Consider the following 27,208-nt stretch of genomic DNA (forward strand, 5'->3'; position numbering starts at 1 on the left):
TCCCTTCTTGCCTCTTCCACCCGAAGTGGAAACTGCAGACTCAAACTCCCCTATGGCTCCAGCACCAAGAACTGGGCATGCTCAGAAGGCCAGGCAGGCTTTGGTTGCAACTGACAGTTCCCCGCCCCTGATTTGCCGCTGCCCCCCTTCCCCCACTCCAACAAGAGATACTGAAATGTTTATCTGAAAGATACGAGGCCTCTTTTTCCCGAGAATGACCCCATTTTAATTTCATTTCGCAGGGTCTCTGAGTCTTGCAAAACCCCAGCTGGAGCCCGAGAAAGACCGCATTATTTTTCAGCACCGGGGACAGCGCCGCGCTGCCATTAACGTCCACCCTCCCCCACCTTCTCTCCCCGCCACCCCCCACCCGCCCCAACCTCAGCCCCCACCCCCGCACCAGCACAATGCCAAGGTCTCCCAGCAGCCGCAAACGCCGCAGCTGCAATAGCTCCCAGCCGAGGCCGGGCCGGAATGCCGGGCCGGCTGCTACTTACACTGCTCCGCTTTGGTGGACATGGTGCTGTCCAGATGGAAAGGCTTTGCCCCAAAATCTGTGTCGTGTGAGCTCCCTCGCTCCGCCAGCGATGTTGCGAGGAAAAGAGTGCATACCCCCCACCCCCCACCCCCTCGCTTTCCCCCTCCCTTAGGCCCGTGTCGCTACCATTCGGACAAAACGCACATCAAATTGCAGAATTCGGTCCCGGAAGGTTAGGAAATCGCCCCCGGAGAAATGGGTGGGATTTAATAGGCGGCCAAAGGCTTCCTGTCCGTCCCCTCCTGGAGCTGCCCGCGTTGATGTGGGCGGGGAGACCGAAAGGAGAGAGCAGGCTGCGGCTCCTGGTGAAATGGGAAAATGGGCTCGACCGGGGGAGGAGTATTTCCATTCATAAGGCGCACGGAGGGGACGGGTGTTTCCCAGAGAAAAGCCTCTTAAAGCGCCGGAGTCCCCGACCATTTGGATCTCCCATTGGCGTTCTCCGGGCCTGTAAATCCTGCTCCCGGAGCAGCCCCCAGAGCCTCAGCGGGGTGACCGGAGAGGGACCCAGGTGCGTCCCACGCTTCGGCTCAACCTCCAGGAGGAAGGAGAGGGAGGCGGATCCGGGGCGGGCTGGAGCGCCGGGGCCGGAGGGCGCGAGGATGCTCCTGAGGACTGCGAGGAAGGAAATGCAGGAGGAACCCTCAGCATGGCTTCCCGGCGCGCTGCGGTTCCTGCCCTCGCCTCCCCTCTGCGATGGGCTCTCCTGCTGATGATTGAGGATGGCAGGTCCCACTGCCAGGGGGCTGTGACAAGACTTTAGAAGTTGGGGCTGGAGGAAGGAGGAGATTTCCACGGACGGTGAAGCTGGAAGGGCCACAGAAAAGGAAGATGAAAGACTGGAGACAGGAAGACCCCAGGTGTGCTCCCTTGCAGCCATCCCAGCTGGACAGGGGCACATTAGGAAGCCCCTCGACTGGAAAACCGAAACCAGCGGGAAAGGAAGGCAATAGACGAGGACATCGTGCATATTAATAGGAAGATGCCCAAAGAATCCACTACAGAATGGAGAGACACTTGGAGTCCGGAAGAACCAGATTCAAGAACCATTTTTACCACTTACTCACTCAAGGACCATCTTCTAATCTCCCTACATTTCCGGTTCTTTATCTGTAAAATGGGAACATTAAAACCTGCCCCTTCACCTGAAGAGTTACTGGGCAGATCGAATGGATGTGCAAGTCCTTGTAAAATAAAAGTATGGCACAATCGCCAACCATTATGTCCATTCTTCATTCAAATAGTTTAATTTGTTAAAGCTGAGGGGCAATAGTCACATAAGACCATTATAATGGTCACAGCAGGTTATTTTAGTAAAAGTTACAGGAACAGAACTGTTAAGTGTTGACAATGACTTTTAATGCTGATAAATCAATGTTTTTCCACCTCATAAAATAAAAGATCCTATTTAGGGAAAGAATTTTAAATTCTGTATAGTATATACAAACTATTCAGGTGAAATCTTGCACAATTAAGAAAAATATCATGAACAAACATCAAGGAGAGATGCTTCTGAGTAGCAAAAAAAAAAAAAAACTACAAATATAGGGAAACTGCCCATAATGATGCACACACAGCACTCAAGTTTCATGGTATTTGCAAAAATGTTCATAAAGGTTAGTGAATTGGCTCTTTGAGTTGCATATGTGACTGGACTCTGTCATCTTGCTGATTGGCAGGTTGGTCTGGCTAATCAGCTATCATTCCACGTCATTGTTCATTCCCAAAACCACATCCCAAAGAGAAGTTCCATTTATTAGTAAAAGATAAATGATTATGTGAAGCATGATGCCAAAGAGTTCGTTTTGAGTAAAAATAAATTGGAATCATTCTGAAGAAAATATGAATATCATGAACATTCCTGAGAAGATGACAAACACTTTGTATGACTAAAAGAAAGCTCAATGGGTTATTCAGAAATTTCTTGGAAGCCTGAGGCTTTGATAAAGAAAACAGTAATTGGAAATTAACACACATGAGAAAAAGGTGTCTTGGATAGTACAGAAACAAACAACAAGGTATGTGCTGGAAAGATATTATCCCCTCATCTGCTTAACAATCTTTCATTTGTCATCAATTAACCCTCCCATTACTCAGTTAAGAGAGAGTATAATGGTGTTAAGTCATGGACTGAGGAGTTACACAGCCTGGGTTTGAATTCCAGCTTTGCCTCTCATGATCTGTGTAACCTTGTGCAAGTTACTTAACTTCTCCATGCCTCAACTGCCTTACCTGAAAAATGGTCATATCATTGTCACATTAAAGGTTGTCAGGAATAAATAAGTATACATATGAGAATCTAGAACAATGACACATATGAATGATGGCTTCTATTAACATTACTGCTCAAACTCCTCAAATGCACCCAGTCCATTCAGGTTTGTTCTGATGCTTTGGACCCTCCAAAGCCTGATAGCATCCATATAATTGAGACTCTAATCATCAACCTAGGCACTCACAGCTTCAGCCTTCTGCCATGCCCATTAACTCACTAACCTGGGCCATATCCATTACTCAGTTTCTCCATTCCAACATATGGCCTTACTTCTTCAATGAACTCCCTCACCTTTCCTTGTATCTCCATCTACCTCAATCCTTCCTGCTTAGTTTTCTTCTGTTGCAGAGGTAGTGCCTCTTCTCATTGCCAGATGCAATGCTTTTTTTTTTAACTAAACCTATGCCTCTAATTATACACATTCCTATTTATTCTAGAATTTGCTATTTTAATTATCTTTCTTTTTCCCAGCATTTTAAGTCTCATCTTTTCAATGGATTTTCCCATCCTACTTGCAAACATGCAAAAATTTTTTATCCTCAAAAAGCTGTGCCTATCATCTTACTGAATAAGTGGCCTCCATTTCTCCATTCCCTCACTACCCTACTTGCTATCAAATTGTGGCTGAAACAGGTTCCTTCAATAGTCACTAATAATTTCCTAATAATAAATTCCAATTGCTTTATCTCTTGGTGACTAATGCCAGCATTTGAAATTTCTCCCTGTTTCTTTTTGAAATTTCCTCTTACCTTGACTTCTATAACATAATGCTCTTCAAAGTCTTCTCCAAACTTTTTGCCCATTCTATTGTTTAATGAAGTACTTCAAACATAGAAATACTTGAAAAATCATGAACACTAATGTTACCACTACCCAGTCTCATCAAATCTTAATATTTTGTCACACTGTATTGTTTTACTTTTCAGAAATAAAACATTTTAGAGACATTAGAAGCCCCCACAAAAATTATTCTAAATTTGTGGTTATGTCCTTATATTTTATATTATTTATTTATTTGTTCAGCAACTACTTATTGAGTGCCTATATATGTGAAACACCACTCTAGGAACTTGTTATAACTAGCAAACAGGCCGGGCGCGGTGGCTCAAGCCTGTAATCCCAGCACTTTGGGAGGCCGAGACGGGCGGATCATGAGGTCAGGAGATCGAGACCATCCTGGCTAATACGGTGAAACCCCGTCTCTACTAAAAAAAATACAAAAAACTAGCCGGGGCCGGGCGCGGTGGCTCAAGCCTGTAATCCCAGCACTTTGGGAGGCCGAGACGGGCGGATCACTAGGTCAGGAGATCGAGACCATCCTGGCGAACACGGTGAAACCCCGTCTCTACTAAAAAATACAAAAAAACTAGCCGGGCGAGGCGGCGGGCGCCTGTAGTCCCAGCTACTCGGGAGGCTGAGGCAGGAGAATGGCGTAAACCCGGGGGGCGGAGCTTGCAGTGAGCTGAGATCCGGCCACTGCACTCCAGCCCGGGCGACAGAGCCAGACTCCGTCTCAAAAAAAAAAAAAAAAAAAAACTAGCCGGGCGAAGTGGCGGGTGCCTGTAGTCCCAGCTACTCGGGAGGCTGAGGCAGGAGAATGGCGTGAACCCGAGAGGAGGAGCTTGCAGTGAGCTGAGATCCGGCCACTGCACTCCAGCCTGGGTGACAGAGCAAGACTCCGTCTCAAAAAAGAAAAAAAAAAAAAACTAGCAAACAGAGAAGACAAAAAATAATCTCTGCTTCTTAAAATTAATTTTCTAGTGGGAAAGACAAAAAATAAGTAAAACATACAGTATATTAAGTGCTGACAAGTACTAAAAAGAAAAATATTAAACAAAGGGAAGGAGATAGTTTGTATTGAAAGGGTTGAAATTTTAAATAAGATAAAATTTTAGATAGGGTAATTACATACACACCATATATGTCTATTTCCATAAGCAACATATACTATTTTACGTTTTTTTAATTTTCTATAATTAATACCACACTATACATATATTTTTAAAACTTAACACTTCGGCCGGGCGCGGTGGCTCACGCCTGTAATCCCAGCACTTTGGGAGGCCGAGGCGGGCGGATCACGAGGTCAGGAGATCAAGACCATCCTGGCTAACACGGTGAAACTCCGTCTCTACTAAAAATGCAAAAAATTAGCCGGGCGAGGCGGCGGGCGCCTGTAGTCCCAGCTACTCGGGAGGCTGAGGCAGGAGAATGGCGTGAACCCGGGAGGCGGAGCTTGCAGTGAGCCGAGATCGCGCCATTGCACTCCAGCCTGGGCGACTAAGCGAGACTCTGTCTCAAAAAAAAAAAAAAAAAAAAAAAACACTTCATGCTCAACATTCCATTTTGGCTTAATTATGTTTATTAAACACTATGCGTGAGGAATGCCCCACGCACTTAGTGACTAAAGACTCCAATAGTATAGTCACACCTTGATTGACCCGAAATGTCAAAATACATAGTTAAAAGCAATTACAGCTGCTAGAAAGTGAAGGGAGAACTATGAGAAACAGAGAGCCACAGTAAAGGAGATTATCACCTATTTACCTCTGCCCAAATATCTAGCTGATCTCTGAACCACACATGTGCAAGCCTGCATGCAAATAACAAAAACCCAACTAGGGATACAAGAACTAAACTGATATTCAATAAACTGATAGTTTATAGTTTATATCCCATTAAGTTAGTTACCTGCTAAAAAAAAAAAAAGTCAACACTCTTGAGAGGAAAATAACAGAATACAGAGTCTCCACAGCACTAAAATCACAATGTCCAGGATACAATCCAAATTTACATGACACACAAAGAAACAAGGAAATGTGACTCACTTGACCCATTGTGAAGAAAAAAGACAATAGAAAATGAACCCAAGATGATCCAGATGTTATCATTAACAAAGATTTTAAATCATGTACGTCTACTCAGTGCAGTGAAAAAAAAATGCTTATAATGATTGTAAAGATAAGGATGTCAGTAGAGAAATTGAGACTATATTTTTTGAAAAGCCAATTGGAAATTTTAGAACTCAAAAGTACAATATGTGAAATAAAAAGTTCACTAGATAATATCAATGCCAGGGTGTAGAAAATAGATGAAATATCAAGTAAGCTTAAAGATAAACCACTGTTAATTATCCAATCTGAAAAACAGATAGAAAAAAATAATAAGAAGAAAAGGAACATAGTCGGGGGCCTGTGAGACAATAACAAAAAGTATAACACACAATTATACTCACAGAAGAAGAGGATAAAAATAATAATAATATATTAATATATTATTTTAAAATATTTAAGAACAAATATTTAAGGAAATAATGGCTGAAAATTTTCCAAAATTTGGTGACAAAAAAAAATTTACAGATGTAAAAAGAAGTACAAATCCCTAAACAGGAAAAATATCATGAAAGTCAAGCCTTAAGCACTTCAGATTCAAAATGCTGAAAAGCAAAGACAAGGGAAGATATTAGAACCAACCAGAGAAGAATGATATACAATGACACACATTACATACAGGGAACATCAATGCAAATTAACACTGACTTCTAATCAGAAACAATGGATATCAGAAGATAATAAACTAACATCTTTACCATACTAAAAAGAACAAGAAAACTGTTAATGCAGTGGCATATTTGGCACACACAAAAAAGTCCTTCATAATGAAAATAAAATAAAAATATTTTCAGATGGAAGAAAACTAAGAGAATTTGCTACCAGCAGACTTGCACTACACGAAATAGTAATGGAAGTTCTTCAGGCTGAAGGAAAATTATACCAGACGAAAATGCAGACTTTCTCCCAGTCTACGGCTTGTTTTTCACTTTGTTTATGGAGTCTTTAACTGAACAGAAGTTTTAAAATGTAAATGTAGCCAAGTTTAACCTTTTTTTTTTTTTTTTTTTTTGAGACAGAGTTTTACTCTGTTGCCCAGGTTGGAGTGCAGTGGTGTGATCTCGGCTCACTGCAGCTATAACCTTTCCAGGCTCAGGTAGTCCTCCCACCTTAGGCTCCTAAGTAGCTGGGACTACAGGCACATGCCACCATCCCCAGCTAATTTTTTGTGTGTTTTTTGTAGAGACAGGGTTTTGCCATGTTGCCCAGGCTGGTCTTAAATTCCTGGGCTCAATTGTGAGCTACCATGCCCAAACTATCAATCTTTTTCTTTATAGTTTGTGCTTTCCTATACCCAAGGTTGTAAACAGATTCTTATATTTCATTCTAAAAGTTTTGAAGTTTTACTTTTCACATTTAAGTGTTTGTTTCAACTTAAATTTATGTTTATGTTTATGTGTGAAGTGGGGTCTGCTTCTTCCCCTATGAATAAGTAGCATCTTACCCATTTATTAAACTCTTCCCCAAAAATTTCTAATTCAATTCCAACTTGGTCATAAGTCAACTTTTTAATGTATATATGAGGCTATTTGCCAGCTTTGTATTCTGGACTACAGGTATGTTTGTACCTGCCTATTTAACCATACTGTCTTAATAACATAGCTTTATAGTAAGTCTTTATAAGGCAATTCCTCCCAACTGTGCTTATTCTTCAAATTTATCTTGGCTATATTTGACCTTTTTGCCTACTGCATCCCCACCCAAATCTGATCTTGAATTGTAATTCCCAAAATCCCCATGTGTCATGGGACAGACTCAGTGCGAGGTAATTCAGTCATGGGGGCGGTTACCCCCATGCTACTGTTCTTGTGATAGTGAGTGAGTTCTCACAAGATCTGATGGTTTTATAAGGGGCTTTTCCCCCTTTTGCTCAGCACTTCTCCTTCCTGTCATCATGTGATGAAGGACATGTTTGCTTCCCCTTCCGCCATGATTGTGAAGTTTCCTGAGGCCTCCCCAGCCATACGGAGCTGTGAGTCGATTAAACCTCTTTCCTTTATAAATTACCCAGTCTGAGGCAGTCCTTTATAAAGCAACATGGATATGGACTAATATACCTGCCATGTGAATTTTTTTAGTTTCAGTTTTTAATTTTTGAGGATACATAGCAGGTGTATATATTTATGGATTACATGAGATGTTTGGACATAAGCATGCAATGTGTAATAAGCACATCAGGTTAAATGGTGTATTCATCACCTCAAGCATTTATCCTTTGTGTTATAAGCAATATAATTATATTCTTTGTTATTTTTAAATGTGCAATTAAATTTTTTTTACTATAGTCACTCTACTGAGCTAGCAAACACTAGATCTTATTCATTATTTCTAACTATTTTTTGTATCCATTAACCCTCCCCCATTGCCCCTCCACACCCACTGTCCTTCCCTGCCTCTGTTAACCATCCTTCTACTCTCTCTCTCTCTGAGTTCAATTGTTTTAATTTTTAGCTGCCACAAATAAATGAGAACATGTTAAGTTTTTCTTTCTGTGCCTGGCTATGTCACTTAGCATAATGACTTCTAGTTCCATCCATGTCATTGCAAATGGCAGGATCTCATTCTTTTTCATGGCTGAATAGTACTCTCTTGTGTATATGGACCATATTTTTTTAATCTGTTTATCTGTTTATAGACACTTAGGTTGCTTTCAAGTCTGGCTATTGTGAATAGTGCTGCAATAAACATGAGAGTGCAGATATCTCTTCAATGTAATGTTTTCCATTATTTTGGGTATATACCTAGAAGGAGGATTGCTGGATCTTAAGCTCTATTTTTAGGTTTTTGAGGAACCTCCAACTGTCTTCCACAGTGGTTGTACTAATTTACATTTCCACCAAGAGTGTATGAGGGTTCCCTTTTCTCCACATCCTCTCCAGCATTTGTTTTTGCCTGACTTTAGGATAAAAGCCATTTTAACTGGGGTGAGATAATATCTCACTGTAATTTTGATTTGCATTTATCTGATGATCAATGATGTAGAGCACTTTTTCATATGCCCATTTGCCACTTGTATGACATTTTTTGAGAAATGTCTATTTAAATCTTTTGCCCACTTTTGAATTGGATTAGATTTTTTCCTATAGAGTTGCTTGAACGCCTTATATATTCCGGTTATTAACCCCTTATCAAATGGGTAGTTTGAAATATTTTCTCTCATTCTGTGGGCTATCTCTTCACTATGATGATTGTTTCTTCAGAAGCCTTTTAACTTGATGTGATCCCATTTGTCCATTTTTGCTTCAGTTGCCTGTACCAGTGGGGTATTACTCAAGAAATTTTTGTCAGTTCAGTGTCCTAGAAACTTTCCCCAATGTTTTCTTTTAGTAGTTTCATTGTTTGAAGTCTTAAATTTAAGTCTTTAAAACATTTTGATTTGATTTTTGTATATGGTGAGAAATAGGAGTCTAGTTTTATTCTTTCACATGTGGATATCCAGTTTTCCCAGCACCATTTATTGAAGAGAGTGTTCTTTCCCCAATAAATATTCTTGGTAGTTTTGTCAAAAATGAATTCACTGTAGATGTATGGATTTATCTCCAGGTTCTCTGTTCTGTTCCATTGTTCTATGTGTCTGTTTTTATGCCAGTACCATGCCATTTTGGTTACTGTAGCTCTGTAGTGTAAGTTAAAGTCAGGTAATGTGATTTTTCCAGTTTTGTTCCTTTTGCTTAAGATAGCTTTGGTTATTCTGGGTCTTTTGTGGTTCCATATAAATTTTAGAATTTTTTTTCTATTTTTGTGAAGAATGTCATTGGTGTTTTGATAGGGCTTGAATTGAATCTATAGATTGCTTTAAGTGGTATGCTCATTTTAACAACATTAATTCTTCCAGTTCATGAACATGGAATATCTTTGTCTTTTTTTGGTATCTTCTTCAATTTCTTACATCTTCAGTGTGGAGATCTTTCACTTCTTTGGTTAAGTTAACTCCTAGGTATTTTATCTTATTTGTAACTATTGTAAATGGCATTACATTCTTGATTTCTTTTTAAGATTGTTTGCTGTTGGCGTGTGTTTGCATGTTGATTTTATATCTGGCAACTTTACTGGATTTGCTTATCCATTCATGTTTTTAATGTGAATGACATTGTTTAAATCGAGGTATATTCCTTCTGTAAACTAAAAATACAATTTCTAAGGCCCCCCAACCATTTGAATGAACCTCTTCTTTTGGCCAAGGACATTCCAAAGTTAACCTGAAAAACTGGTTCAGAACATGATGGAAAGGGAGGGGTCAGACATGCCTCATTATGCCCTCCTTCCTTTTGTAATTCAGGAACGGTCAACCAGTATTAACATCAACACAGACCTTAAGTCTGATAAGAAACACTTATATTATCTCTGAAGCCAGCTACCTGGAGGCTTCATCTGCATGATAATCAGTGGTCTCCACAACCCCTTATCATTGTAATGAAGATATTCCTTTCTATTGATTCCAGATCTTTAGATAATAGCAACTATTTCAACCAATTGCCAATCAGAAAAATTTTAAATCTTCCTACAACCTGGTAGCCTGTGCTTCAAGCTATCCCACCTTTCCAGACGAAACCAATGTAAATCTTACAGGTATTTATTGATGTATTATGTCTCCTTAAAAGGTATAAAAGCAGGCCATATCACAACTACCTTAGGCCCATATCATCAGGACCACCTGAGGCTGTGTGTCATGGGTGTGTTCTTAACCTTGGCAAAATAAACTTCCTAAATTGAATGAGACCTGTCTCAGATACTTTTGGGTTCACACATCTATATCCAGTTTTATCAGAGTTTTTATCATGAAGGGATGTTGAATTTTATCAAATGCTTTTTCAGCATCAATTGAAATGATCATATGGTTTTTATCCCTCATTCTGTTGATATGATGTCTCACCTCATTGATTTGTGTGTATGTTGAACTATCATTGCATCCCTGGGATAAATCACATTTGGCCATGATAAATATACTTGCTTCTTTTTCTTTTCTTTTTTTTTTTTTTTTTTTAAAAAAAGCTATCTCCTACATGAAGGATAATCTTTTTTTAAGATGTGTTGTTGAATTTGGTTTGCTAGTATTTTGTTGAGGATTTTTGCATCAAATCATCAGTGATATTGGCCTATAGTGGTTTTTTTTTTTTTCTCTCTCTTTTTGATGTTTCTTTGTCTGGTTTGGTATCAGGGTAATATTGGCCTCATAGGATGTATTTGGAAGTATCCTCCCCTCCTCTACTTTTCCAAAATGTTTGAGGAGGATTGGTATTAGTTCTTTAAATGTCTGGCAGAATTCAGCAGTGAAGCCATCAGGTTTCAGGCTTTTCTTCGCCTGGAGACTTTATTATGGCTTCGATCTCACTACTTGTTTTTAGTCTGTTCAGGTTTTGGATTTATTCATGGTTCAATTTTGGTAGGTTGTATGTGTCTAGGAATTTATCCATTTCTTCTAGTGTTTCCATTTTACTGGCATATAGTAATAGTTCTTCATAGTAGCCACTAAATACTCCTTTGAATTTCTGCGGTATAAGTTGTAATGTCTCCATTTTCATCTCCAATTTTATTTATTTGAATCTTCCCTCTTTTTTTCTTAGTCTGGCTACAGATTTGTCAATTTTGTTTATCTTTTCAAAGAGGCAAATTTTTGTTTCATTGATTTTTGTTATGTTTTCTTCATATTAAATTCATTTATGTTTGCTTTGATCTTTATTATTTCTTTCTTCTACTAATTTTGGGTTTGGTTTGATCTTGATTTTCTAGTTCTTCATGATGTATTATTAGGTCATTTATTTGAAGATTTCTTCTTCTATAATGTAGGCACTTACAGCTGGGAACTTCCATCTTCATACTGCTTTTGCTATATCCCATAGGTTTTGGTATGTTGTGTTGCAATTATCTTTTGTTTCAAGAAAATTTTCGATTTCCTTCTTAATATCTTTATTGACCCACTGGTCATTCAGAAGTATATTGCTTAATTTCCACGTGTTTGTATAGTTTCTAAAGTTCCTCTTGTTATTGATTTCTAGTTTTACTCCATTGTGGTCAGAGAAAGTGCTTGATATTATTTCAATTTTTTTGATGTTTTAACACTTGTTTTCTGACCTAATATATGGTCTATCCATGAGAATTATCCATGTGCCAAGGAAAAGAATGTGTATTCTGCAGCTGTTGCATAAAATATTCTGTAAATATCTACTAGGTCTGTTTGTTCTATAGTGCAGATTAAGCCCAGTGTTTCTTTGTTAATTTTCTGTCTGGAAGATCTGTCCAATGCTGAAAGTGGGGTGTTGAAGTCTTCAGCTATTATTGTATTGAGTTCTATTTCTTTCTTTAGCTCTAATAATATTTTCTTCATATATCTGGGTACTCCACTATTGGGTGCATATATATTTACTATATCCTCTTGCTGAATTGACCCCTTTATCATTATATAGTGGCCGTCTTTGTCTCTTATACGTTTTGTCTTGAATCTATTTTGTCTGATATAAATATAACCACTCCTGCTCTTTTTGGTTTCCATTGGCATGGAATATCGTTTTCTATCCCTTTGTTTTCAGTCAATGTGTGTCTTTACAGGTAAAGTGAGTTTCTTGTAGGCAACAGATCATTGGGTCTTCTTTATTTATCTGTCCAGCTACTCCATGTCTTTTGATTGGAAAGTCTAGTTAATTTACATTCAATGTTATTATTGATAAGTAAGGACTTATTCCTACCATTTTGTTATTTGCTTTCTGGTTGTTTTGTGGTCTTCGCTTCCTTCTTTTCTTCACTCCTGTCTTCTTTTTAGGGAAGATAATTTTCTCTGGTGGTACAATTTACTTATTTTAGTTTTTAAGGGATGAATAATAGAGAGTGATTAGGTTATTTTATTTTATTTAGTTAGTTATTTTTAATTATTTTTTATTCTTTTATAAAGACAGGGCCTCACTATGTTGCCCAAGCTGGTCTGGAACTTCTGGCCTCAAGCAATCCTCTTACCTTGGCCTCCTAAAGTCCTAGTATTACAGGGGTGAGCCACCACACCTGGCCATGACAGTATGATTTAATTTCTTGCTTTTAATTTTTTGTGTATCCTTTATATGTTTTTTATTTAAGGTTACCATGAGGCTTACAAATACTATCTTATAACCCATTCTTTTAAGCTGATAACAACTTAACACTGTTTGCATGAGTAAACAAACAAGCAAAAAGAAAACTAATAAAACTCTACACCTTCTGGGCATGGTGGCTCACGCCTATAATCCCAGCACTTTGGGAGGCTAAGGTGGGTGGATCACGAGGTCAGGAGATCGAGACCATCCTGGCTAACACGGTGAAACCCCATCTCTACTAAAAATACAAAAAACTAGCTGGGCATGGTGGCGGGCGCCTGTAGTCCCAGCTACTCGGAAGGCTGAGGCAGGAGAATGGCGTGAACCCGGGAGGCGGAGCTTGCAGTGAGCCGAGATCACGCCACTGCACTCTAGCCTGGGTGACAGAGCAAGACTCTGTCTCACAAAAAAAAAAAAAAAAAAAAAAAAAAAAAAACTCTACACCTTAACTTCATCCCCTTGCTTTTTAACTTTTTGTTGTTTCAATCTTATTTTACTGCCTGTGTCTTGAAAAGTTGTAGTTATTATTTTGAGTGAGTTCATCATTTAGTCTTTCTAATTAAGAGTGGTTTACAGGCCGGGTGTGGTGGTGCTGGCCTGTAAGCCCAGCACTTTGGGAGGCCAAAGCTGGTGGATCATGAGGTCAGGAGTTCAAGACGAGCCTGGCCAAGGTGGTGAAACCCCGACTCTACTAAAAATACAAAAATTAGCTGGGCACAGTGGCAGGCACCTGTAATCCCAGCTACTTGGGAGCCTGAGGCAGGAGAATTGCTTGAACCTGGGGAGTGGAGGTTGCAGTGAGCCAAGATTATGCCACTGCACTCCAGCCTGGGTGACAGAGTGAGACTCCATCTCAAAAAAAAAAAACAGAGTGGTTTACACATCACCGTTACAGTGTTATAATACTCTGTGTTTTTCTGTGTACTTACTGTTAGCAGTGAGTTTTATACCATCAAATGATTTCCTATTGCTCATTAACATCCATTTTTTTCTGATTGAAGTACTCCCTTTAGCATGTTTTGTAGGACAGGTCTGGTGTTGATGAAATCCCTCAGTTTTTGTCTGGGAAGATATTTCTCCTTCATGTTTGAAGGATATTTGCACTGGATATACTAGTCTAGGATAAAAGTATTTTTCCTTCAGCCGTTTAAATATTTCATGCCACTCTCTCCTGGACTGTAAGGTAACATTGAACATTGCAAACATAGAGAAAGATATCAACATCGAAGTATAAGAAGGTTGTAAGACACCAAGAAGATTTAACCCATAAAAGACTGCCTCAAGGCATTTTATAATCAAACTCCCAACAGTCAATATTGGAGCTCTCCATTTTATGTTATTTATTTTCTCTTGCTGCTTTTAGGAGCTTTTCTTTATCCTTGACCTTTGGCAGTTTGATTATTAAATGCCTTGAGGTAGTCTTCCCTGGGTTAAATCTGCCTGGTGTTCTATAGCCTTCTTAAACTTGGATATAGATATCTTTCCCTTAATTTGGGAAGTTCTCTGTTATTATCCCTTCAAATAAACTTTCTATTCCCATCTCTTTCTCCACCTCCTCTTTGAGGCCAATAATTGTTAGATTTGCCCTTTTAAGGCTATTTTCTATATCCTATAGGTGTGGTTCATTGTTTTTTATTCTTTTTTCTTTTATCTTCTCCATGTATTTTCAAATAGGCTACCTTCAAGCTCACTAATTCTTTCTCCTGCTTGATCAATTCTGCTATTAAAAGACTCTGATGCAGTCTTTAGTACGTCAATTGCATTTTTCAACTCCAGAATTTCTGCTTGATTTTTTTATTTCAATATTTTTGCTAAATTTATCTGACAGAATTCTGAATTCTTTGTCTATCTTATCTTCAATTTCTTTGAGTTTCCTCAAAACAGCTATTTTGAATTATCTGTCTGAAAGGCAGCATATCTTTGTTTCTCCAGGATTGGTCCCTGGTGACTTATTTAACTCATTTGATAAGGTCATGTTTTTCTGGATGGTCTTGATACTTACAGATGTTTGTCTGTGTCTGGGCATTGAAGAGATAGGTATTTATCAGTTTCCTGGTCTGGTCTTGTTTGTGTCCATCCTTCTTGGGAAGGTTTTCCAGGTATTCGAGAGGACTTGAGTGCTGTGATCTAAGCTGTATCTGTATTAAGGGGCACCCCAGGCCCAGTAATGCTGTGGTTCTCACAGACTCATATAGGTACCACCTTGGTTGTCTTGGAAGAGATCTGGAAGAATTCTGTGGATCACAAAGCTGAGAATCTTGTTTTCTTCCCTTATTCTCTGTCAAAAAAATAGAGTCTCTCTTTCTCTGTTCTCAGCTGCCTGGGGCTGGAGGTGGAGTGACACAAGCCCCTACTGTGGTCACCACTACCAGGACTGCACTGGGTCAGCACGGCACTGGGCCTCAACCCAAGGCTGACTATAACCACTACCTGGCTATCACCTATGTTCCCTCAAGACCCTGGGGCTCTACAATCAGCAGGCAGGGAAGCCAGCCAAGCCTCTGTCCTTTTCTTCAGGGCAGCAAGTTCCCCCAGGTCCTGAGTGGGTCCAGAGGTGACATCCAGGAGCCAGAGACTAGAGTCAAAAACCTTAGAAGTCTAGCTGATGTTCTGTTGTACTGCGGCTAAGGTGGCACTCATATCAGAAGACACGGTCCTTTCCACTCTTGTTTCACTGTTCTACAGGCAGAGGGGCCTCATCCTGTGACCACCACCCCCACAGGCCCCTGGGGAGTACTGTGAAGCTACCACCAATACTCCCTTAAGGCCCAAGAGCTCTTCAGTCAGCTTGTGGTGAATGCTGCCTAGCCTGGGACTCGCCCTTCAGGGCAATATGCTCCCCTCTGACTCAGAGTAGGCCCAAAAATGCCATCCAGGAGTCAAGACCTCAAACTGGGGACCCCAAGAGCCTGCTTGGTGCTCTATTCCCCTGTGGCTGAGCTGGTACATATGGAGCAAGACAAAGTCTGCTTTTCTGTTTCCTCCACTTTCCTCAAGCAGAAGGAGTCTCTTCCCATAGCCACCACAGTTAAGAATGTGCTGAGGCCGGGCGCGGTGGCTCACGCCTGTAATCCCAGCACTATGGGAGGCCGAGGCGGGCGGATCACAAGGTCAGGAGATCAAGACCATCCTGACTAACACGGTGAAAACCCGTCTCTACTAAAAATACAAAAAAAAAAAATTAGCTGGGTGCGGTGGCGGGCGCCTGTAGTCCCAGCCACACGGGAGGCTGAGGCAGGAGAATGGCGTGAACCCAGGAGGCAGAGCTTGCAGTGAGTGGAGATTGCGCCGCCACACTCCAGGCTGGGCGACAGAGCGAGACTCCATCTCAAAAAAAAAAAAAAAAAAAAAGAATGTGCTGAGTCTCATCTGAAGCCAGAAAGTCTCAGAGTTTCACCCACAGCCCACAGCGTACTTCCTGGGCATCACTGTTGGTTATTCAAGGATCAAAGGCTCTTTAGTTAGCAGACAATGGGTACTGCCAGGACTGAGTCTTTCCCTTCAAGGCAGCATGTTCCCTTCTGGCCCAGGGGGCGTCTAGAAATGTAATCCAGGAGCCTAGAAAGGGGGCCTCATTACTTTGACCATTGCCCTATTCTACTGTGGCTGAGCTGGTATCCAAGATGCAAGGCAAAGTCCTCTTTACTCTTCCCTCTCTTCTCCTCACGTGGAAGGAAGGGACCTCTTTTGAAGCCATGAGCTGTGCAGCCTGGGGTTGTGGGAGGGGTGGCACAGCACTCCCCTAGCTGCCCCAGCTGGTGTCTCAGTAAGTGGCATGCCCCCCAAGCCCACTGGCTCTGACCCCAGGTCAGCACTAAGACTCACCCAGGAGTTCCTTGCAGCCTAGGGTGCCTTTCAAGTTTAATGAAGGTCCCAGAGCACTCTATCCCTAGGTGGCAAGGCTTGCCAGAACTAAAGTTCAGACCGCTGGGATGGGCGATTCCCCTCTGGCTAGGGCTAGTTTAAATACTTCCTCTGTGGGCGGACGTCAGCTGAGTTCAGCCTGGTATTGCTTTTTGCTATGACACAGCAGAACTAAGTTTAATGTAATGTTTCACAATTGCTGCACTCACCCATTCCCAAGTGTCCAGATCCTCTCTCCCTGCCATGCAGCCACTGCTGGGTGAGGGAGGAAGGGTGATGTCAGTGATTCAAAACTCTTTTTCTACCCTCTTCAATGCTGCTTTCAGTGATATGAAGCTAAAACCAGATACTGTGAGTGATCACCTAATCTTTGGTGCCTATGCAGGTGCTTTTGTGTATAAATAGTTGTTAAATTGGTGTCTTCATTGGGGGAATGATTGGTGAAGCCTCTATTCAGCCATCTTACTCCACCCCTTCTACTCATGTAAATTTTAGAATCAACTTATCAAATTACATTTTAAAACCTTTTGAAATTTTTAATGGAATTGCATTGAATGTATGAAATAATTTAGAGATAATTTATATCTTGAGTGTTTTTATTCATGGGAATGATGTCTCTTTCCATATATCTAGATTTTTTTAATATGTTTTCATTTATTTATTTATTTTACAGACAGAGTCTTGCTCTGTCACCCAGGCTGTAGTGCAGTAGTGCTATCATACCTCACTGCAGCCTCGAACTCCTGGCCACATGGGATTCTTCTACCTCAGCCTCCCAAGTAGCTGGGACTACAGAAGCATGCCACCAGACCTGGCTAATTTACTTTTATTTTCTGTAGAGATGGAGGTCTCACTATGTTGTCCAGGCTGGTCTCAAATTCCTGGCCTCAAGTGATTCTCCTGCCTTGGCCTCCCAAAGCACTGGAATTATAGGTATGAGCCACTGCACCTGGATATACCTAGCTTTTCAATAACATGCTGTAGTTTTCTTCATAAGAGTCTTGAACATCTTTTTTGAAATTTATTTATAAGTACCTCATAATTTTATTGCTATTTTGAATGGAACATTGTCTCATATTATATTTCAAATTAATTATTATTGAGATATAGAAAGAATATTGATTTTAGGTTGATCTTATATCTAACAACCTTGCTCATCTCTCTTATCAGTTCTAATACTTTGTAGATTCTCCAAAATGTTCTACATAAACAAACTTAGCATCTACAAATAATGAGAGTTTTGGCTTGCACTTACAATTATTATAATTATAATTCAATCTTATTACATTGGATAAGATCTCCAGAATAATACTGAATAAAAGCAGTATAGTGAATCCTTTCTTTATTCCTAATTATATTGACAAAGTGTTTAAAATTCATCACTCAATTTGTTATGCTTATTGTAGGACATTTTTATAGATGTGGTTGAGGAAGTTTTCTTCTATCATATTAAGCTAAGAGTTTTTGGTGATAAAATTTTATTGCATTTTTAAATAAAGGTTTTATTAGGCAGTTAGTACAGAGTTCCCATATACCCTCTCTTCCCCTCCCACATCACATACACCAAGTTTTTCCCATTACTAACATCTTGCTTCAATGTGGTATATTTGTTATAATTGATGAACCAGTATTGATACAGTATTTTTATTTTTATACTTTGTGGGGGTTTTTTTAAGACAAGATCTCACTCTGTTGCCTAGGCTAGAATGCAGTGGTGCAAACATTGCTTAATATGGCCTTGGCCTTCTGGGCTCAAGCAATCTTCCCACCTCAGCCTCCTTAATAGCTGGGACCACAGACATGCACCACCATGGCCAGTTGGTTTTTAATTTTTTGTAGAGACAGGGTCTTTTTATGTTGCCTAGGTTAGCCTTGAACTCCTGTGCTCAGGTGAGCTTCCCACCATGGCCTCCCAAAGTACTGGAATCACAGGCATGAGCCACTGCACCTGTTCTTATTATGGTATTATTAACTAAAGTCCACAGTTTACTTTAGGCTTCACTCTTTTATCAGTACAATTTTAGAGATAAGCCAGTCAAAGGTATTCTTCATCTTTCTTAGTGTTTTCTATTTCCAGCATTTCCTTTAGATTCTTTTAGAGCTTCCATCTCTCTACTTATATTACTCGTGTGTTCTTTTTTACTGTTCACTTTCTCTACTAGAGCCCTTAGCATATTAATCATAGTTATTTTAAATGCCCAGTCTAATCATTCCAAAGTTTCTACCCTATTCGAGTCTGGTACTGATGCTTGCTTTGTCTTTTCAGACTGTGTTTTTTCTTGCCATTTATTATGCCTTGTAATGTTTTGTTGAAAACCAGACATAATGTGTTGAGTAATAGTAACTGTAGGTATACAGGCCTTTACTGTGCAGTTTTATGTTTATTTGGCTGGGAGTTAGGCTGTGCTTAATGTTGGCTGTAACTGTAGGTGTCAGAGCCTTCAATTTCCTCTAATGCTCTTGTTTTGTCTCCTTTGTTCACTTTGAGTTCCCTAAAAATGCCTTCTTAAATAGTCTGTGTCTTCAGCTCTCTTCCTTGTAATCTTGTTAATATGCTAGAGCCCTGCTAATGTGGTAGTAAGGTACTGGGAAGGAGAAGTATTCTATAATCTTATGATTAAATCTCCAGTTTTTTTAATGGGCCAAATTTTCTGGACTGAGGCCTTCCAAATAGTTTCTTACCTTTTTTTCCCCTGCGTTTCTATGAGATGGAAAGACTAAAGTGCACTCCAATTGCCTGATTGCCCTTCCCCTAACACAGATAAGGCCTGGTAGTTTCCTTTAAGGACAGGCCTTTGTTAGAGAACAGATGTATTTTCCTATCCCCCTGCCAAAGGCATGAGATTTTTCTCAGCTCTTTATCATGAGAACCTGGTGGGGCTCCTAGAGATAAAACTTATGAAAGTGGGTGTCCTCCCCACAAGTCTAGGTCCTCAGGAGTTTTTATGTCTCAAGTTAGTCCATACTCAGCCTCCAGCAGTTTGTCAATTATTGTTTAAGTATTTCTATCAGGTATTGCATTTAGAGGCTTCTGCTCCCTGTAACCTGTGATTCTCTGTATTTGCCTCTCTCTCTAGTTTGGGCGTTTGTGGTGTAATGAGTTGAATAGTATCCCCCCAAAACGTATGTCTACCAAGAACCTCAGAAGGCGAACTTACTTGGAGATAAGGTCTTTGCAGATGTAATCAAGTTAAGATGAGCTCATACTGGGTTAGAGTGGGCCATAAATCTAATAACCGGCATCCCATAGAAAGAGAGGAGACACAGAGACACACACACAGGAAATAAGTTCATGGAAAGATGGAGGCAGAAATTGGAGTGATGCAGCTACAAAGCAAGCAATACTAAGATTGCTGGGAGCCACCAGAAGAAAGGAAAAAGTGAAGAATTCCTCCCTAGAATATCTAGGGCTTCCATCTGCTGACACCTTGCCTTTGTTTGGACTTCTAGCCTCCAGAACTAGAACAGAATAAATTTTTGTTGTTTTAAGTCACCTAGTTTATAATACTTTGTTATAGCCGCTTAGGAAACTAATACATGCAGTTCACCTTTTGACCCTTATTACTTGATAGATTTAAGAAAAGTTGCAGAGTTTCAGGTTCTTCTCTATTATGAGATGAGTGATAACTTCCAAGCTCTTTGTATGTTAGAGCAGAACCCAAAATAAATAAAACTTTGTATTGAGTTTTAATAAATCATCCTTTAGGATGATCATAAGGTTTTCTGTCTGTTAGTAAGATGTATTATTTTAATAGATTTTCTCATTTCCTTGTTTTCTTTTTAGAGACAGGATCTCACCTTGTTGGCCAGGCTGGAGTGCCATGGCATGATTATAGTTCACTGTGGCCTCAAGCTCCTGGGCTCAAGTGATTCTCGCACCTCAGCCTTCCAAGTAGCTGGGACTACAGGCACATGTTACCATGCCTGACTAATTTTCTTTCTTTTTTTTTTTTTTTTTTAAGATACGAGGTCTCACTATGTTGCCCAAGCTGGTCTCAAACCTCTGGACTCCAGAGATCCTCTTGCCTAAGACTCCCAAAATGCCGGAATAACAGGCATGAGCCACCATGCCCAGCTCATCAATAGATTTTCTAAAGAATTCTCACATCCCAGAAATAAACTTGATCCTAATATACTATTTTTTCTTAACACTGCTGAATTTGCTGTGTTAATTTTTTTTCTAGAATTTTTGCCCCTATGATGGAAAGTGACATTGGTTAACAATTTTCTCATCCAATTATAGTATCAAAGCTCTAGCAGTCTGAAAAAATGAACTGAATGGGTCTCCTTCTTTGTCTAATCTCAGTTTATATAAAATAGGGATTAACTATTCCTTGATAGTTTAGGTGAATGGTGATCAGTCATTTTGCTTTGCCCAGGACTGTCCCAGCTCAGCATTAAAAGTCAATGTTCCAGAAATCACAAGTCCTGGACCAACCAGGATAGTTGGTCACCTTAGTAGATGAAGCTCCACTGTTATTTTCTGATGTTGGGGAAAGTAGTGGAGAGATTACTCTCATGCTCTTCTATTTCTAGTTTCTTGAGTTTAACATTTAACTATTTTTAAATGTTCTTAACAAGTGCATTTGCTTTCCAGTATCACCTTAGCTGTATGCATTTCAGATTACATGTATTGTCATTTGATTCTGAATATTTTTGTAACTGGCATTGTGAATTCCTCTTTAAATCAAACATACAGAATTTTCTTACCATGTTTTTCTTGTGGATTTCTAAACTGTAGCCCACAGATATGACCTGAATAACATCAGTTCTTTGAATTTTGAGACTTCTTTTATAATGTGGAAAGGTGATCAATTTTTGTAGTGATCTCAGATTACTTGAAGCATTTATATTATTTGTTTGTTGGAAAAGAGGGTTACTTTTGTTAACTTCGGATAGAAATTTTCTTTTTTTTTTTTTTTTTTTTTTTTTTTTGAGACAGAGTCTTGCTCTGTCGCCCAGGCTGGAGTGCAGTGGCCGGATCTCAGCTCACTGCAAGCTCCGCCTCCCGGGTTTACGCCATTCTCCTGCCTCAGCCTCCCGAGTAGCTGGGACTACAGGCGCCCGCCACCTCGCCCGGCTAGTTTTTTTTGTATTTTTTAGTAGAGACGGGGTTTCACCGTGTTAGCCAGGATGGTCTCGATCTCCTGACCTCGTGATCCACCCGTCTCGGCCTCCCAAAGTGCTGAGATTACAGGCTTGAGCCACCGCGCCCGGCCCTTATTTTGTTAATTTTGTATATCCTTGACTTAGTTTCTCTCACTTTGTGGTTTTTATTCATTTCTCCTTGTAATTCTGTCAGTTTTTAGTTATTGATATAACATTCATAATATTATATATAATATGTAAGATTATGTTATTTAGGGTGAATATAATTGTTACATCTTCTTGTGGATTTTTTTTTTTTTTTTTTTTTGAGATGGAGTTTTGCTCTTGTCACCCAGGCTGGAGTGCAACGGTGTGATCTCGGCTCACTGCAACTTCTGCCTCCCGGGTTCAAGCAATTCTCCTGCCTCAGCCTCCCAAGTAGCTGGGATTGCAGATGTCCGCCACCACACGCAGCTAATTTTTGTACTTTTAGTAGAGAAGGGGCTCACCACGTTGGCCAGGTTGGTCTCGAATTACTGACCTCAGGTGATGTGCCCGCCTTGGCCTCCCAAAGTGCTGGGATTACAGGCATGAGCCACCACTCCCGACTCTTCTTGTGGATTTTTAAAATTAATATATTGCAGCCTCATTTATTCTTTCAAATGATTTTGCCCTAAATTCTAATTTCCAATATATATCTATATAAGCTTCTTAAAAATAGTGTTTTCATTAGAGTCAACTTTGTATATAATAATTTTCCCTCCCTTTAAGTTTATCTAGCCTATGTTTGTCTCCTTTAAGAAGCAAATAGCCAAATTTTATTTTTTACACAATTTGCTCTCTTTCATTAAGAGAGGAGTTGAATCTTTCTATGTTTATTCTGATATACTTAAGCTTATATTTCATCTTATTTTATATAGATTTTACTGCCTTTTTTTTCCTTTTCTTCCATCTTACTTTTAATATAAATTTTTCTGTAATCCCTCCTTTTCCTCCTGCTCATTTGAAAAATATGGATTGTGTTTCTAGTGTTTTACTGATTACATATATATTATATTACAATAATATATAACATATATATTAAATTTATATATATATATATTTTTCAGAAGGTCTCACTCTGTCATTCAGCCTGAAATGCAGTGGTGTGATCATAGCTCACTGTGGCCTTGAACTCCTGTGTTCAAGCAATCTTCCTGCCTCAGCTTCCCAAGTAGCTGGGACTACAGGTACATGACATCATGCCTGGCTAATTTTCTTTTAATGTTCATAGAAACAGGGTCTCACTGTGTTGCCCAGGGTCACATTTTTTAAATGAAATGTTTGTGAATTTTTTAACAAATTCTAAAACGATTCAGTATTTCAGTCCTCTTCCCAACTGAATATGACTCCCTATTTTGTTACTGTTACTTAGAGTTTCAGTTTGCCTTTAAAAATAAAACTCACCATTCTCTTGGTCAATAGCTAATTAAATTTACCAATGCATTTTATCAATTTCTGTACTCACAATTATTTCTTGCACACCGTCCCTTCCCCTGGGTTTACTTTTCTTTCTTACTGAAGTATATCTTTGATTATTTGTTTCCAAAAAGGTATACAGCTAGAAAGCCTTAGTCTTTCTTTATGCATCTGAAAATGTTTTTGCCCACACTCTTAGGTGGTATTTAACTGGATATAAGAGTCTAGCTCAAAGTCATTTTCCCTTCAACACTTTCAACATGATATTTCATTGTTTTCTGGGATCCTTTATTGGTGAAAAGTTACCTGTCACTCCAATTGCCTTTTTAAAAAATAATCTAATTTTTTGGTGCTGCTTCTTGTGGTTGATAAAAAAAAAATTTTTTTTAATCCACTTTTTCCCTCTCTGGTACCATTAGAATACCGTATTGATCATCAGTGTTCTGCAAATCCACTATGATGTGTCCTCATGTAGAATTATTTTGCACTGTTTGGTGTTGGAAACGCACTTTCTGTCTGAGGACTCATGGTTTTTGTAATGCTGAAAAACTGTCAAATCTCTTGTGAAAAGAAAATAAATCTCAGGACCCCAAAGTCACTAGGCTAAAGGGGAAAGTTAAGCTGAGAACTGCATCAGGCAAACCTGCCTCCCATTTTATTCCTAAATAAGATGGCTGCAAAATTTAAAAAGCTACCTACTTCCCTATTTTCCTACAAAGAAATTCCTTGAGGACCTAAAGATCTTCACCCTAAAACAGTTCTGCTGAATTTCACCTTGACAATGTAAATTCATAGCTTATCTTCACAGGTGCAGGACAAAGGACAGAACTCAAAGTCATTCCTCTGCTTACACGAGAAAAATGCATATCTGATTGCTTCCTCTGTCCTGTTGTTTATGTAAAAATGCAGATTCACTGAGCCAGACTAAGGCATAAGTGACTATTCCTCTTACCCCCCTCACATGTAAATTGAGTACTCAGTGAACAGCTGACCGAAGACTCAAGAGAATGCAACCATTTATCTCCTATCTGTTTATGACCTGGAAGCCCCACTCCCACTCCCAACTTTGAGTTGTCGTGACTTTCTAGACAGAACCAATGTACCTCTTACACATATTAACTGATGTCTCACGTCTACCTAAAATATATAAAACCAAGCTGTGCCTCAACCATCTTGGACACACATCATCAAGACCTTCTGAGGCTGTGTCCCAGGTATGTCCTTAACTTGGCAAAACAAACTTTGTAAATTGCTCAGCCGAGACAGTAGAGAAGAAATATATGCCAGTGTGAACCACAAGTATCTGAGTCTACTTTTGGTTCACACACTCATATATTTCTTCTCTACTGTCTCCTCCCTTTTCTTGTGGAACTTCTATTTGATATTAATATTTCAGAACCTCTAAGTCTATCTATATCTCTTTCTTGCTTGTTCATATTCCTTATCTTCTCACCTCTCATGACACATTCTGAGTGAATTCCTCAGAACTAGCTCTCAGTTCACTCATTCTCTTTGTGTTCAATCCAGTGTGTATCCCAATTAGTTAATGCTTCATTTCAACGGTGTATATATTTTATTTTCACATATTTAATTATATTTTTTCATATCTACCTCTTCTCAGTTCATATCTGCTTCATTTTTGTTTATAATTTTTGTTCCTCCTTATGCATTTTATTCCTTCATTCAATACCAAATATACTTGTTTTAGTGTTTTTGACAGTTTGTTTCATAAAAATAATTTTATTTACAGGGCATTCACAGTCTCATAATTTTTTATGCTGTATTTCTTTTTTTTTTTTTTTCTTGAGACAGAGTCTCACTTTGTCGCCCAGGTTGGAATGCAGTGGTGCAATCTCAGCTCAGTGCAATCTCCGCCTCTTGGGTTCAAGCAATTCTCCTGCCTCAGCCTCCCAAGTAGTTGGGATACAGGCATCCACCACTATACCCAGCTAATTTTTGTATTTTTAGTGGAGATGGGGTTTCACCATGTTGGCTAGGCTGGTCTCGAACTCCTGACCTCTGGTGATCTGTCCACCTTGGCCTCCCAAACTACTTGGATTGCAGGCATGAGTCACAGTTCTGCATGGCTGGGGAGGCCTCAGGAAACTTACAATATAGCAAAAGGGGAAGCAAACACCTTCTTCACAAGGTGGCAGGAGAGTGTGTGAGCATGTAAAGGAGGAACTGTCAACACTTATAAAGTCATCAGATCTTGTGAGAACTCACTCACTATAATGAGTAAGTACAGCATGGGGAAGACTGTTCCCATGACCCAATCACCTCCCTCCCTCTACATGTGGGGATTACAGGCCCCTCCCTCAACCCATGGGGATTACAATTCAAGATGAGATTTGGGTGGGGACACAGCCAAACCATATCACATGGGAACTCATTTTGGTCACATCAAATTTCCTGTAGAAATAGAATTTGGGAATAAGAAAATTTTTAAATAGGAAATTCCCCAGAACACAATTATGTAAGACCACTAGGGAATCAAAAAGAAATAACTGAAATGATTGCTGGGCACTATTGAAGACACACAGCATTAATTAATGGTAGGTCAGTTCTCACAGTCATTCTTTTTTTCCACCCATTTTTCTTCTATTCTTCCCATACTGTTTTTGAAGAGAAAAGAGGCTTAATTTTATTAGATCCTTAATATGTGCCAGGCACCATGCCAAGCACTTTATATGTGGATTTCATTTAATCCTCTCATCTGACCTTTGGAGGTTGCCATCAATAATCCAATTTGATAGATACGGAGATTTGGTATTTTATTAATAGCTGATCCCTTTCGTTGTCATGGAACCAAAATTCATCACAAGTAGTAGAGGGTTTATTATGAGGGAAGTTCAGATGTTAGTTGGGGCTCTTCCTTTGCATTGCAGATCTCCTATGTGTAGATTTCCTGCATATATACATGTGTGTGTATAGAAAATAGGATATTCATTAAGCAGCTATCCTTAATGGTTATCTGGGAAAAGGTTAATTACTAGGCCACAGGAAGAATGGGACCCATGACAGCCTGAGATAGAGCCTGGAACAGAAAGGTCTTTCATAGTCCTGGGAGTTTTAGGGACCTTAGAAGCAGAGTCAATGGATCTTCATGTGGTGATCCATCATTGACCCAACTCAGGTATCCCTATTTGCCATTAATATATCTGTGTTCTTCTCCTATGAGCAACTGGCTGATTCTTCTACATTTTTGTTTATATTTGTGAGAGAGAATGTTTTTGGGAGAAATATTTTATGCTCCTTTAGCAGGGCTGTTTTGGGATGGTTTACCTGAGAAGAAATTAAGGGAGTATCAGGCACAGTACTTGACAGGTTTAATACTTAAAAAATTTAACATGTCCCAAGTCAATCAACTGCAGAGTCAGGAAATGAATAACAGTTTATCTCAAAGGTTCTATTCTTTTTACTCTTCTTGTGGGCATGACTTTGTTTTAAGGTTGATGTGGTTATGTACTTGACCCCCATCCCCAAGGAGCTGACAGTAGCAGTTAAATATGGTATAAATTAGCAGACAAGTGCCACATGAATGGTTCAGGCAAAGCATCCTGGGAGTTCAGATGAAGGGGAAACTTCCCCTGAGTGAATTAATTAGAGAAGAATTCATGGATAAAGTAGTAATTGAGCAGAATAAAGGTAGGCATTTAAGGTAGAAATGTAGAGAAGGGATAACATGAATAAAGGCTTAATGATGAGGAAGGCACAAGGATAAGTTTGACTACAGGACGGGGCACTGGGGTCTGTGGTGCATATCACTTTAGGGTGCTTACTCTAAATCATGCTGGGTGCAGAATGAAGAAAAACTGAGAGTGGAGTGAGAGCAGCACCCAGGAAACCATCACAGAAGGGATTTCAATGATTCAGATGTGAATTGAATCAAGAAGAAATGAATTAGTGATATGGCAAACATCTCCTTGTTTATAAATTATGCAGCCTCAGGTAGCATCTTTATAGCAGCATGAGAATGGACTAATACACCATGTTTATCCCAACACATACCATTCCATTTCATACTCATTTC

The 27,208-nt window shown here is 39.6% G+C and overlaps 2 protein-coding genes across 5 annotated transcripts in view; one reads left to right on the forward strand and one right to left on the reverse strand.

Moving 5' to 3' along the window:
• Positions 1-789, reverse strand: part of UNC79 (unc-79 homolog, NALCN channel complex subunit) — a 277,488-nt gene extending 276,699 nt beyond the window's left edge. For 2 of the 4 annotated variants that reach the window (XM_050798985.1, XM_050798983.1), the window contains exon 1: positions 498-611. In XM_050798985.1, the coding sequence (XP_050654942.1) occupies positions 498-519 (22 nt within the window). In that variant the 5' untranslated portion in view covers positions 520-611. Of the gene's footprint in view, positions 1-497; positions 612-682 lie in introns of those variants that run through there. The other 2 variants (XM_050798992.1, XM_050798980.1) reach the window with 2 other exon arrangements.
• Positions 1-27,208, forward strand: part of LGMN (legumain) — a 1,022,235-nt gene that overhangs the window by 290,229 nt on the left and 704,798 nt on the right. The gene's annotated exons all lie outside the window — the stretch shown is intronic.

This window comes from Macaca thibetana, chromosome 7 (genome assembly GCF_024542745.1).
Source record: "Macaca thibetana thibetana isolate TM-01 chromosome 7, ASM2454274v1, whole genome shotgun sequence".
Lineage (NCBI taxonomy): Eukaryota > Metazoa > Chordata > Mammalia > Primates > Cercopithecidae > Macaca > Macaca thibetana.